Below are 13,023 nucleotides of genomic sequence, written 5' to 3' on the forward strand. Positions count from 1 at the left end.
CTTTCCAGCCTCATGGTGGAGGTACTGGCTGTAGCCATTTTTATTGCCACAACCCTATGGCGTTTCAAGGTCCCTGCCAGCAAGCAAGCTGCAGCATTCTGCTCACAGACCACACTCAGTCTAACTGCCTGCCTGAAAGAGTCAGAGTTTGCCCTGGCAGGACAGCCCAGAAAGCCAGCATTTTAAAACAGTGCAGCTTTTTCCCTGCTACAGCTGAAAACCGAAAAGCATGCGTTCAGGTTTTCATCAACACCGTTTAAGTGTTTCGTGGTAGGACCTCTTAAAAGAGCTGCGGGGTTTTACAGCTAAAGCTGAGTCAGGAAGCCTCTCTTAGATGAGAGCGCTTGCTTGCCTCTAGCAAGCAGAGCAGATCTGAGAAATTGCTGCTACCAAGAAAACATGCTTTACTCTATTCTTTCCTAAATATTCTCAGGCTTTCTGTGGATGCAGTTATCCACATGGGCGCCATTCGTAGTGATGAGGCAAGCAGGCCTGCTTTTCGTCCCACCTGGTTCCCTTTATTAATTAACCAATGAAAGCAATAGATAGATAGAAGATCACTATACCAATGCAAATCTCTGCAGCATGAGACACTGGCCTGGATAAAGTACTGTCAATGCTCATTTTGTACGACACATTCAGAAGAAGTATTTCAGGAGATGGGCACTGGAGTTACTGTTAACTGTCATGCAGGACATGCCCTGTCTTCACTCCAGAAATCCTTAAATACTAACAATAAAGATACTTAATGGCCATTGGTACCTATGTTAATTTTTTTTTTAATGACAAAGACACCCCTCTCTAGATCTTTAAAATCTAGATTGGGTCATTATTAATTGCTTGATGAAAAAATAACATTTCACTGAATTAGAATCAGTGGCTAAATTTTAATAGAGTTTAAAGCAAGTAATTTAGAATTGAGGGGGAGAAGTGTGAGGGACTGAATTTAGGACCTCACACAGGCCAATCCCACACACTGCACCTAGGAATTTTTCAGTCTTCTTTGTTAGGGCTGCCATGTGCTGTGGATGAAGGCACTTGTCTCTGCACGGGTTGCTTGCAACAGTTGCATATCTCAAAGCAGTTTTAGCTGAACACAAGGTATAGCTGAAATACTATTAAGTGAGCAAACTTTTAAAAGTTTTTTTATAATTGAAGAGATAAAAATAATATAAAAATCTAAAGACTGACTTATTTTATTTTGTAAGAATCTTTTGGTTCTAAGGTTAGTGTGTTGTTTGGGACAGATTATCGTGATTTAGTCCTAGTTCAGTTAGAATTTACTATCTGGAGTAGACTGGCCTGCTTCTGCTGGGGTTCTAAGCTGGTTTTTTTTTTTTTTAATTTGATACATTCTAAATAAATTCACACAACAAAATGAAATGTTAACAACAACCACAAAACAAAAAGGAACTTATTAATAAGGGTTCCAGAGCACCCACATTCCATCCAAGTCCACGGAGTCTGAGAGCAGGGACCCTGTCTGTCTCTGTACCTGATTTGCTACACTAGCTGGTCTTTCTGGCTCCTGAGTTTCCATGGTGTATAGGGTTCTTGAGAGTCACAGAACTTACAGAATGAATGAATGACTCAATCTCTCTCTTTCTACACACACACACACACACACACACACACACACACACACACACACTTTATTGAGATGACTTACTGCTGCAGTCCAACAAAGGCTAGCTGTGAATGTAAAGTCCAGGAATCCGGCAGTTGCTCAGTCCTACAAGGCTGGATGTCTCAGCCGGTCTTCTGTATGCTGGAATCCAAAGAAGCAGGCTGCAATGCCGTGAAGGAATGGAGGTGCTGGCAAGGCGAGGGCAAGCAGGCAAAGAACAAAGCTTCCTTCTTCCAGGTCCTCACATAGACTTCCATCAGAGCTGTGGTCCATAGTAAAGGTATGTCTTCTTGCCTCATGATCCTGATCAAAGGTATGAATCCTCTGACCTCAAAGGTCTGGACTAGAACTGGATTCACCCACTTCAAACCAAACAGACAATCTCTCAAGGGTGCCCTCAATTTCTGGATTGTTGTTCATTCCAGAAATAGTCACGCTGACAACCAAGAAGCATCACACATGGTAACTTACAGATGTCCTATGGCTTCCGAGTTCACTGCAGTCCCCACCACTGACTGGGACTGCACATGGGATTTCACATGGGAAATCCTGGAGAAAACTGACGGTCTGCTCTGGGCCAGTCAGGGCAATATTAACTACCCTTTCCCAATGAGGACAATGTGGCCAGTCTTTCTGCCATCTGCATTATTTCTCTTTGGAGGGGGAAGCTCCCAGAGGTGAAGGGAATCAGTCTATTAACTATCTACATTAAGGGAGCCATTTTAGGGTTAACAAGAGACTTGGCTCTTGAGGTGATCCCAGGTGTCCACAGGGATGTCTTCAGCTAGGTCCTTGGGCAGCAGAGCAGAGGGTGCCTGAACTGTCCTTGCCCCACTATCACACTGATGTTTATCTCGAATATCACCATAGAATCTTCGTCAGGCGACAGATGGAGATAGAAATACAGATCCTCATCAGAGCAACGGACTGAGCCCCCAAGGTCCAGTTGAAGAGCAGAAGGAGGGAGAAGATGAGCAAGGAAGTCTGGACCACGAGGGGTTGGTCCATCACTGAGACAGTGTGCCTGTTCTAATGGGAGCTCACCAAATCCAGCTGGACCGGGACTGAATGAGCAGGCAATCAAACCGAATGCTCTGAATGTGGCTGACAATGGGGGCTGGCTGAGAAGCCATTGATAAAGGCACTGGGACTTGTTTCTACTGCATGTACTGGCATTTTGGGACCCTGGTCTATTTGGATGCAAAGCTTCCTAGGCCTGGATGTAGGGGGGAGGGCCTTGGACTTCCCACAGGGCAGGGTTCCCCGCCCTCTTTTAAGAAGGGAGGGGGAGGAAGGAGGGTGAATGGGGGAGTGGGAGGGGAATAGGAGGAGGGGAGGAAGTGTAAATTTTTGAATGGAAAAAAATCTAATAAAAAGAATAAAAACTGAAAAAAATAAAAAATAAAAAAAAATCTTTAAAAAAGAACTTATTAATTTCAGTAGCTTATAACAAATACATTGGTAGGATGTCTTGGTATTTAAAATGTCTAAGATATAGTAATTATTCAATCAACATAAAGTAAAACATTGTCACTAGGTAAACAGGATGTGTGCCAGATGCCTACCAAGTCAGATGTTGTTTTAGTTCCTATGAGGACAGCATTGAATGAGTGTAATCTCTTTTGGAGCTGGAGAGATGGTTTGGGGGTTAAGAGGACTTACTGCTTTTGTAGAGGACTAGAATTTGATTCTTAGCACCCATACTGGGTGGCTCACACTCCCCTGTAACTCCAGCTCCCGGAGATTTGATGCCCTCTACTAGACTCCAAATGCCCCACACTAATGTGCACGACCCACCACACAGAGAGACATAGCTGAAAAATAATAAAAATAAGCCTTAAAAGTCTCCTATCCCCCAAAACTTACCATTTTAAATTAATAAAAAATGCTTTCAGTGAAGTAAGATCTGAAGACATTTAATTAAATACAATTGACTACATTTCTTTTTATTCTAGATTAGAATTATTAAGATTTCCAAAGTTATACTTAAAAAAAAAGAAAATCTTCTGGGTCATCAGTTTCTAGAATATTAGAGTTTACCTGTCAAATAAAAATAAAAACCACATAAAAGTATGGAAGGATTCATAGCTTTTGCTAATTTGTTTGCCAAGTAAGAGCATGAAAACACACACAGCAGCAGCAGCATTGATAGGAGAAAGGGAGAAATAAGTACACAATCTTATAGGACTATTTTGTTCACCAATGAACATTATGCTCCTTTACAGAAACAGGAGTATTTTTTAAGAGATTCAAAGATTTACATTTGGTAAAATCTGGTCTCCAACTCCAGGAGCTAAGACTGAGTCACCCAGTCAAACTGACTTGACTATTTTATCAGGATTTCTGAGTCAATTAATTCATGTGAAGTTGTGATTTAGAGGGGGAAAAACAACAAATCGACATTATTTTAAAGAAAACAGTTGATGCAGCAATTGTATAGTAGTTGTAAATGATGATGTGGTTACGTAGCCTTAATAAACACATTAGTTGACGGAATACTCAATGCACCCAGGGCTTTTTCAAATAATTGCTTTCTGGTGTTTGGTCTAGCAGCCGGCAGACAATTAATCCAATCAGCTACTCGGTTTTCAGAACTTACTGCCCACTAGGTCTGTAAAGACTGGTAGAGGGGACTTAGGCCGACTCAGGCAGCAAAGTAACACTGAGTGCTTAACTCTGCCCGCTTTATCACCTTAATAGGTAGAACAGTAAACTTACAAACATCTTCTTTAATATTTAAAACAGCAGGTGTTTTCCCTTCTATTCACATCCACTTGGCAGTTTTACGATATGTCTTTTTAAAGCTTCAGGATGATAGTGCAGCACAGTCTGCACTTGCCTTGAAGGTCGGGGAATCAAACAGGCCCTTGCAAACGGCAGGCAAGTGTCCTCGCCCGTATCCTGTGTCTAGACTGCAAATCTGTCTCAGGGTGCAGGTGTCTGGAGGCTGACCAGGCACAATTTGAACCTTGTTATTGAAAATGGGGGTACAGTTTCCCCAAGGATGCTGTGACCAGAACTTTACCAATGCTGAAAAGCCAGAACATGAGAACCCAGAGCAATAGGAGTAGAGTAGAAGTCATGTGATACCAATTCTTCCCAATCACTGAGAAAAAGGGTTGGGAAGGATGCTTGTAACTGTACATCTGGGTCCTAAGAGGGCAGACCTCAAGTCTAACCAGAGAACAGGAGAAGAGAACCAAACTATAGGAACAGAAATTCCTGGTAGATGCAGGATCTTCTACCTCATTGTGGAACTTAAAACTCATTGAAAATTAGAGGGCGTGGTATAGGCCAAAAGATACAGCCATGTTTGCTGGTACAAGTACAAACCACACAAGTTCTACACAGGGCAAGAAAGCTAGAATCAGCAAAAATAAAAAGTGCTGCCAGGAGCCGTAGCAGTTTTAATCTGGGATAACCTTTAGTGTAACAACTTGTCAAAGCTCTCCAGGGTAGTGCTGCGTATTACAGGACGAGGGGGGAGATTTCTACTCTCAGAAACTTCAGTAACCGTGTGAACTAAATAGAGCCACAGAATGATGGGGAGGACGCTAGCATGCACAGACACACGTGCCCCATAACACGTGAGACTCAGACAAGGAGACGAGGTTTTAGAACACAGTTGACTACAGAGAGGAATAGGAATGAAGGTTTGGGGGGAGATAGGTGTGATAAAATTTCTGGGGGGAGGAGGCAACAGTATGGTGAAGAATAGGCACCTTGCCACACAGGTAAGTCATGTCGGAGTAGCCATCTGAAGGACAGGTGACGGGGACCCATCTGCCATGGCACCCCTTAGCCTCTCCACTGCTGTCAGCATTCCCCAGTTGATAAGACTCCCAGGGAGGGGACTCATACAATTGTGGGAACTTAGGGGAACTCTATCTTCAGGCTGAAAGGGGAACTTCAGAGAAAGCCTCTCTTTGCATTTCTTTTAATGGGGTCAGTGAGGTGATGTTTTTCAGAGATACCTGGTTCTCTTTTAAAATACCCCACAACCCAAGCCCCACAGTTTGAGGTTTGGGATTTTTTTCTTTTCTTTTCTTGCTTCATTTTTCTTTTTTTAAGACATGTTTTCAGCCCAGAAGTGGTGACACACGCCTTTAACCCCAGAACTTGGGAGGCAGAGACATGTAGATCTCTGTGAGTTGGAGGCCAACCTGGTCTACAGAGCAAGTTCCAGGACAGACAGGGCGACACACAAACACAATACTCTTAAAAACAAACAAAAGACAGGTTTTCATGTATCTCAGGTTGGCCTTCAACTGGAGGATAGATGACCATGAACTTTTGATTTTCCTTCCTCCACTTCCCAGTACTTGGGATTACTTCCAAATAAGTATACATATTTTAATGATTTTGTTTTATTATGTATGTATGTTTGCCTTCATGCTTGTATGTGAACTATGTGTGTGCCTGGGACTCCAGGAGACCAGGAAGGGTTTAGGATCCCCAGAACTGGAGTTATTCACAGCTGTAAGGTGCCATGTTAACCAAACCCAGGTCTTCCACAAAAGCAGCAAAGAGCTCTCAACTGATGAGTTATTTCTTTGGCTCCTAGCATGCATGTTTTAAATCAGTCTCCCCTTTAACACAGATGGTGTGTAACCGAAGTGCTTTTAGCCTACATGCAGGATGACATACACTGCTGGGCACCACGTGCATGCAGAGACCAGAAGAAGGCATCAGAGTCTGGACTTAAAGGGTTGTGCACGCTCCCGCGGGTCTAGCTAGCTAGGACTCCAACAGGTGAGAACTCCAGCGGGTTCTCAGGCTCTGTTGGGACCAATTGAGCCCTGGCCTTCAGCTGCTCTTCCCTGTCTAGAGCCTTCTAATTGAAGTTACTAGAAGCTGTGCCTAGCCTAGAGGATCAGAGGATGGGATTTTCACCTGTTGGCCATTGACTGCAGTGTATTTAAGCCTACATAGTGCTATTAAAGAAGGGCTTTTGGTACCAGTGTCGGAAGGTCTGTGTGTCGGTCTGTCTCTGCGTGTGTATTCTCAACCTCCAGCCCCTTGCAGGAAGCTCAAGAACTGGGTTCTAGCGCTTAGAGCGAAGACGGGGGTGGGGGGTGTTCTTGCCCTGTTTTGTGGATTCTGAAACCTGTAATGAGTCACTGACACTCCCACCAGGATGTCTGTGATGGAGGGAAGATAAGACTCAAGCTTGGTGACAGAAAAGAAAGGTGTGTTAGCTCAGCTTCAGGCCTCAAGGCTTCCAAGGTTTGTATTTTTTCTCTGTGACAGTCAGGAAAAAAAAAGACAAATTTTCCTTCCATTTTGTCTTAGGTTTTTTTTTTTTTTTTTTTTTTTTGCTGTGGACACCATGACCATTATAACTCTTATAAAGGAACACATTTAATTGGGGTGGCTCGCTTACAGTTTCAGAGGTTCAGCCCATTATTATCACGGTGTCATACAGACAGTCATGGTGCTGGAGAGGAAGCTGGGAATCCTATGTCTTATAGGCAACGGGAAGTCAACTGACACCCTGGTGGCATGTTGAGCATAGGGAATCTTAAAGCCTACCCATAAGCTAGAGGACAGACTTCCTCCAAGGCCATACCCATTCAAAAAAGCTCTACCTAATACTGCCACTCCCTATGAGATTATGGGGGTCAATTACATTCAAACTACCACACATTTGTTTCCAAAATTCACTATGCTTTGGAGGAAAAAAACAGTTGTACTATTAATAGTTAACTTTTTTTTTTTTTCTTGAATCAACGTTGCTCGCTTGGGAATGGCTGTGGTAACAGGAAAGCAGGAAGGGGTATCATCTCAGGGGCTTTTGAGGGAGGGGGTTGTTGGTTGGTTGGTTGGTTGGTTTTCAAGACAGGTTTCCTCTGTGTAGCCCTGGCTGTCCTGGACCACGCTGTGTAGACAGGCTGGCCTTGAACTCGGACATCTACTTGCCTCTGCATCCCGAGTGCCAAGATTAAAGGCATGTGCCACCACTGCCAGCCTCTCTCTCTCTCTCTCTCTCTCTCTCTCTCTCTTTCTTATTTCTTTTTCTTCGGTCCCCCTCCCCTTTCTTTTTTTCTTCGAGATAGGGTCTCTCTACCACTTTAACTCCTGGGATGAGCCACCCCAGAGACACTTGGGCACCTTTTTTTTTTTTTTTTTTTGATCTGTGGGGCTCGCCCCAGGGGGATTTTATACTATGTCTTTGGAAGTGTTACGTTGGCATAAACTGCAGAAACGGGAAGTATAAATAGATTTACTGATGATATAGTAGCATCACCTCTCGTTATTAGGAGGAATAGTAACCATGGGAATGCACTTTCCCTCCCCAAACCCAAGTTAGCTAGCTCCTCCCCTCTCTTCGCCCCTCCCGGGCCTCGGGCCTCTGTTTACCCTGCTCGTGCCGCGAGGGAGGTTTCCACACGCGCTGGCTTCGCGTAGGCGCGGAAGACGCATTGCAGCAATATCCTGGGAGGCGACAGACTATACTCTCTCCTCTCATCTCGATGATTCTCTTTGTGACCTGTGGAACAACCCGGGAGCGGGCGGGTTCCGTGCCCCACAGTCCTCCGGGCCGCCAGAGGGCAGTGCGGAGAAACCCCGCCCGGCTGGGCGGGGGCGCGAGGAGGGCGCGTGCGCACTCGGTGGTGCGTGGTCGCAGACCAGCGCCGCGCCGACCCGGCCGGAGTTGCGGCGAGTGCGCGTGCGCCGTCGCGGTCTCAGCGCTCTCTCGTCCTCCTGGTCTGCGAGCGGGTGCGGAGGTGCAGTGCCGGGCGGCTGGGATGTTCCGAAAGGCCCGGCGGGTGAACGTGCGCAAGCGGAACGACTCGGAGGAGGAGGAGCGGGAGCGCGATGAGGAGCAGGAGCCGCCGCCGTTGCTGCCGCCACCGGCCTCGGGCGAAGAGCCGGGCCCCGGCGGTGGCGATCGGGCCCCCACGGGGGAGTCGCTGCTCGGCCCGGGCCCGCCTCCGCCGCCCTCCGCTCACGCCCCGGGCCTCGGCCCTGAGACCGGGGGCGGCATCCCCGGCGGCGCGGAGCCCGGCAACGGGCTGAAGCAGCGCAAGAGGCCTCGTGAGAACAAAGAGGTGCCCAGGGCCAGCCTGCTGAGCTTCCAGGACGAGGAGGAAGGTAAGCCCCCGCCCGGCCCACGCGGGCCCCCGAGCCCGAGCTCGCCCCGCCGCCGCCGCCGCCGCCGCCGCCGCGCCCCTTTCTCCGCCCCCGGCCTTCTGCTCGGCCTGGGGGCGCGTTCCCGCGCTGCCGCCAGCCGAGGCGACTCCGGCCAGTGCGTGCCCTCCTCCAGGCTGTCAGATCCGCTCAGCCACCGTGAGTGCAGGTGGAGAAGGCCCGGTACTCCCCGGCCCGCTTCCTCTGTGCCTCGCGAGTTTCAGACACCACGAGCCCCTCGCCGGACTCCTGCCCCTAGTGCTCTGCAGGCCTCTGGACCTGCGGCTGGGTGGCCCCTCGGTTTCGGCATCCTTGACCAAGAAGGTCGGGTTGTTGCAAACGTGTACCTAGCTACGGCAGGGGACAGAGGTGGTGGAGCTCCAGCCCTGGTTCCGAGTGACCTTGAGCCAATCAGTCCCCTGTCGTTTGTCTTGGTCTCTCAGTTGAAGTAAATGGGCGGAGCAGATGGCCGCGCTAGCTCCTGGCTCTTGGAGCAAGAAGAGAGATCAGGCCGCAGGGGGCTTACATTTCTGAGTGTTAATTTCCCCTGCATCTCAATATGAAAATTATGAAAAATGAGATGAGTTTCGAGTCTTGAGTCATGACTCTGAAATGCTTCCGTGTTTTTAGAAAGATGCGTGCCTTGTCTTTGGCCTCCAGGCTGTTCTGTTTGAACCGGAGATGCAGGCCGACTTTGATGGTAAATCGGTGGTTTGGTGGAGTTTTTGTTCTCGACTTGGATTTTCAAATAAAAAATGAGGAATAATAACGCAAACTCAGTTTTGCGAAATGATGTACTTAGGCATATTCTTGAAATAACTCATTGTGATAAGAGCTACTCAGACTCGGGAGAACCTTGTAATTTGGAGTATATTATTTCAGCTTCTTTGATTTAATATTTTAAGGAAACGTTCTGAATTTTTTTCTGACTGGGATAGATGACATAAGCCAAAAATTAACAGATTTTTGTGAAGTTCCTCGGGCTACCCATTAAAATTTTCAAATTTTCATTTAGTTTCTGGGACTGATATCAGTTTTTTTGTTTTTGATTTTTTTTTTCTTTTTCTTTTTTTTGAGATGGGGTCTCTATAGTTCTGGCTGCCCTGGAACTCACATTGTAGACCGGGCTGGCCTGTAACTTAGAGATCCCTCTGCTTCTGCCTCCCTAGCTCTGGGATTAAAGGCATGCACCACCAGATTGGCAATGTCAGTTTTTGAGGCTATGATAGATTGAAATAAATTTTAAATGCCTTAGTGATTTTTGAATGTGAAAATGTATTTGGGAGAACTCAAGCCTGTGAAAACATGGGGAAAGGAAAACATTTTCTGAGTTTGTTTGCTTCAGACTTCATTTCATTTCTTTTTTAAGAAAACGAAGAAGTTTTTAAAGTAAAGAAATCAAGTTACAGCAAAAAGATAGTTAAATTGCTTAAGAAAGAGTATAAAGAAGACCTTGAAAAATCAAAGATCAAGACAGAACTCAGCACAGCAGTTGACAGTAAGTACTGAATAATTGTCTCTTTCCCACAGAGCTTTGCAGTCTGTATGGTGAGTGTGTTCTGCTGCCCAGTGTCTCCATGAAGTTGCAGTGCTGTTCCGGCTTTGCTTTCGCACCCTTTGTTAACTAGGCTGTTGGCTCCTGTATCCTTGCTAGTGTAGAGGCTGCTGTATGGAGAAGGGAGAAAGATTGCCCATTTCAGCCCTAGAGACAGCCTTAGCGCTATTAAAAGTTCTGTACTACTATTTTACAGAGACAGTCTTTGGATTCCTTTGGTAGCATTTCCATTGTAGATGTAACTCTTAGAGGACTTCCCATAGGGTAACTTAATACCAGCTCTCAGTAGCCGTGTCTGGCACAAGACCAGGTACATCTTCCTCTTGACACTCCAGTTTGTTTGAATCTGCTTTCCCTTACCTCCCATTCTCTCTCGCTGGAGGCAGACATTCTACCAATAAGCCTGGTCCAAAGCTTAAAATGTTTCAAGCAGTTCTTTTGTATGATTGTGTGTAGTCATTATAATCTAAGTTACTCTTGTGCAGATGTTTCAGAGAAATCTTTATTCTGTAGAATTAAAGGAAGTGTTTCTTAGGTTCTCAGCTACAGGTATGCCATGAATAAGAGTGCTATTGTATGTCAAATGCACAGTGGAGTTGTGGAGATGATATTATGTAGCATGTATGTAACATTATCCAGCAGAAGTGTTAGCAAAGTGAGTAGGCTAAAGAATGACCGCGGACTGTGTTTCGGGAAGGAGGACAGGGATCTGGGTAGTTGGTGACTAGGATTCCCCAGCTAGAAGACAGGATCCGAGTACCAGCAAGGATGAAGAGCAAGTCCATTTGACGAGCCATTTGGGAAGTGAGTAGTTTGGGGTCTGTGTGTGAAGGCCGCGTTATTGGCGGATGGCAAAGAGTGTGAAGCTCCAGAAGTTGGTAGCCATGATACAACTCTGGTAGCCTGGGGAAGCTCAGCAGGCTTCGCACGAGGAGAGACTGAGGCCTGAAACAGTTGGGACTCAGTGGCCAGCTCTGACGCATTCATATTGCCGCTAGTAAGCTGAGTAAGAGTGATACCTGGCTCTGGGCAATTGTCAGTGGGTTCAAAGTGGTTGCTGTTGCTGGGTGGCGGTGGTGGCTCACACCTTTAATCCCAGCACTTAGGAGGCAGAGGCAGGTAGATCTGAGTTTGAGGCCAGCCTGGTCTATAGAATGAGTTCCAAGATAGCCAGGACTATACTGTAGAAGGTGCTGTGGGCCTCTTCCTGCCTCCCAGCTCCCGGCCATCGGCTAGCTTTACCCAAAATAATTACATGGAAACTGTATTCTTTTAAACATTGCTTGGCCCATTAGTTTTACCCTCTTATTGGCTAGTAATCTGTGTAGCACCACAAGGTGGTGGCTTACCGGGAAGGATCTTAACCTGCATCCATCTCGAGAGAACTATGGCGTCTGCCTCACTTCCCTTCTTCCCAGCATTCTGTTCTCTCTACTCTACCCACCTATGTTCTGACCTATCAGGCCAAGCAGTTTCTTTATTAATTAACCAATGAAAGCAACACATTGACAGATGACCCACCTACATCACTACACAGAGAAACCTTGTCTTGGAAAACCAAAACCAAAAAACAAACAAAAAAGTAGTGGTTGTTGTGGGTGTGGGAGATGTGGAAACTGGCTTATTTGAGAACTATTCCTAGGGAAAATAGGTATACTTTCTGTATGCTTTTGCTTCTAGAAGAAGCACCCAAATTAAAGCTTTGTGCCAGAGAAAGTGAGAACTGTTGTAGATTATGTTCTGGTACAGGGAAGGTGGGTTGGGGGAGAGTATTTTTAGGAGAACTTACTATTCTCGCACTTGGAAACTGCTGCATGTTCCCCCGTAGTTGTTGAGAGCCATCTTGTGTGGTGGAGTAGTGCTTAGAAGATCACAAAGTAGAAAATAAGGAAGGCCTGGTGGTGTGTGTACCACGTACTGTTGGGCTCTGAATTGAAGCAAATAGGAAGTTTTTAATGCCATCTTTTGTGATCTTCGGTCTTCTACCCTCTCCAAGTTCTGCTACTTACTTATTGGGGAATTTCGTGTTCTCTTTGGAGGTAGAATCTGTGTTGGTATGTGTCCTTGCTGTTCCTGAGATGACAGTCCTGGAAGCTTTTGTTCACTCATCATCTAGAACTGCTTGTTCCTCTAAGTACTTTGGTAGATAAAGATGAATTAAATTAACTTCAGGCAAAAGCAGCATCCCCTGCCCCAGCTGGCCTCAAACCTGGAGTTTGAGGGTAACCTGGAGCTTTGTTCCTCTGCTTCCCCTTTCAAATGTGGGCCACAGTCCTAGGTATCAAACCTAGGGCTTCCTGCACACAAATAATAACTGAGCCCTACCCTCAGCTTCATAAGTGGAGGCCTAAACAGTGTTAATTTAGCATTGCTGGAGAGAGAGGATTGCTAAAAGGAAAACATAGCCTCTAACAGAAGTGCTGTCTCTGTGCTTTGCCCGTGTAATGTTTTCAGTCACGATCTAGTACATACGAGCTTCGTGGGTTCTTGAAATGTACAGACGAATTTTAACTGTGTTGTTTGGAGATGGTATCTACTTTAACAAATTTTATTTGTTAAACTTTGCTATTTATTTTTCTGCTCTCCTTACCTGAATTTGTCCTTCATAGAACTCAATGTATACACATAAGTTTGAAGTGTAGTACTGGAAGAAAAAAAATACATAGGTGTATTTACTAAACTAGTTCCCCCCCCCATATATATGCATACA

General features: G+C 45.9%; 1 protein-coding gene across 1 annotated transcript in view; it reads left to right on the forward strand.

The window, feature by feature from the left end:
* Positions 1-8,277: 8,277 nt before the first annotated feature.
* Positions 8,278-13,023, forward strand: part of Paxbp1 (PAX3 and PAX7 binding protein 1) — a 30,737-nt gene continuing 25,991 nt past the window's right edge. Inside the window, exons 1-2 of the mRNA XM_041672907.1 lie at positions 8,278-8,722; positions 10,128-10,256. Coding sequence (XP_041528841.1) covers positions 8,377-8,722; positions 10,128-10,256 — 475 coding nt within the window. The 5' untranslated portion in view covers positions 8,278-8,376. The remainder of the gene's footprint in view (positions 8,723-10,127; positions 10,257-13,023) is intronic.

Source organism: Microtus oregoni, unplaced genomic scaffold (assembly GCF_018167655.1).
Source record: "Microtus oregoni isolate MIOR12 unplaced genomic scaffold, Mior012 000023F_ref0000262, whole genome shotgun sequence".
In the NCBI taxonomy this organism is placed as follows: Eukaryota; Metazoa; Chordata; class Mammalia; order Rodentia; family Cricetidae; genus Microtus; species Microtus oregoni.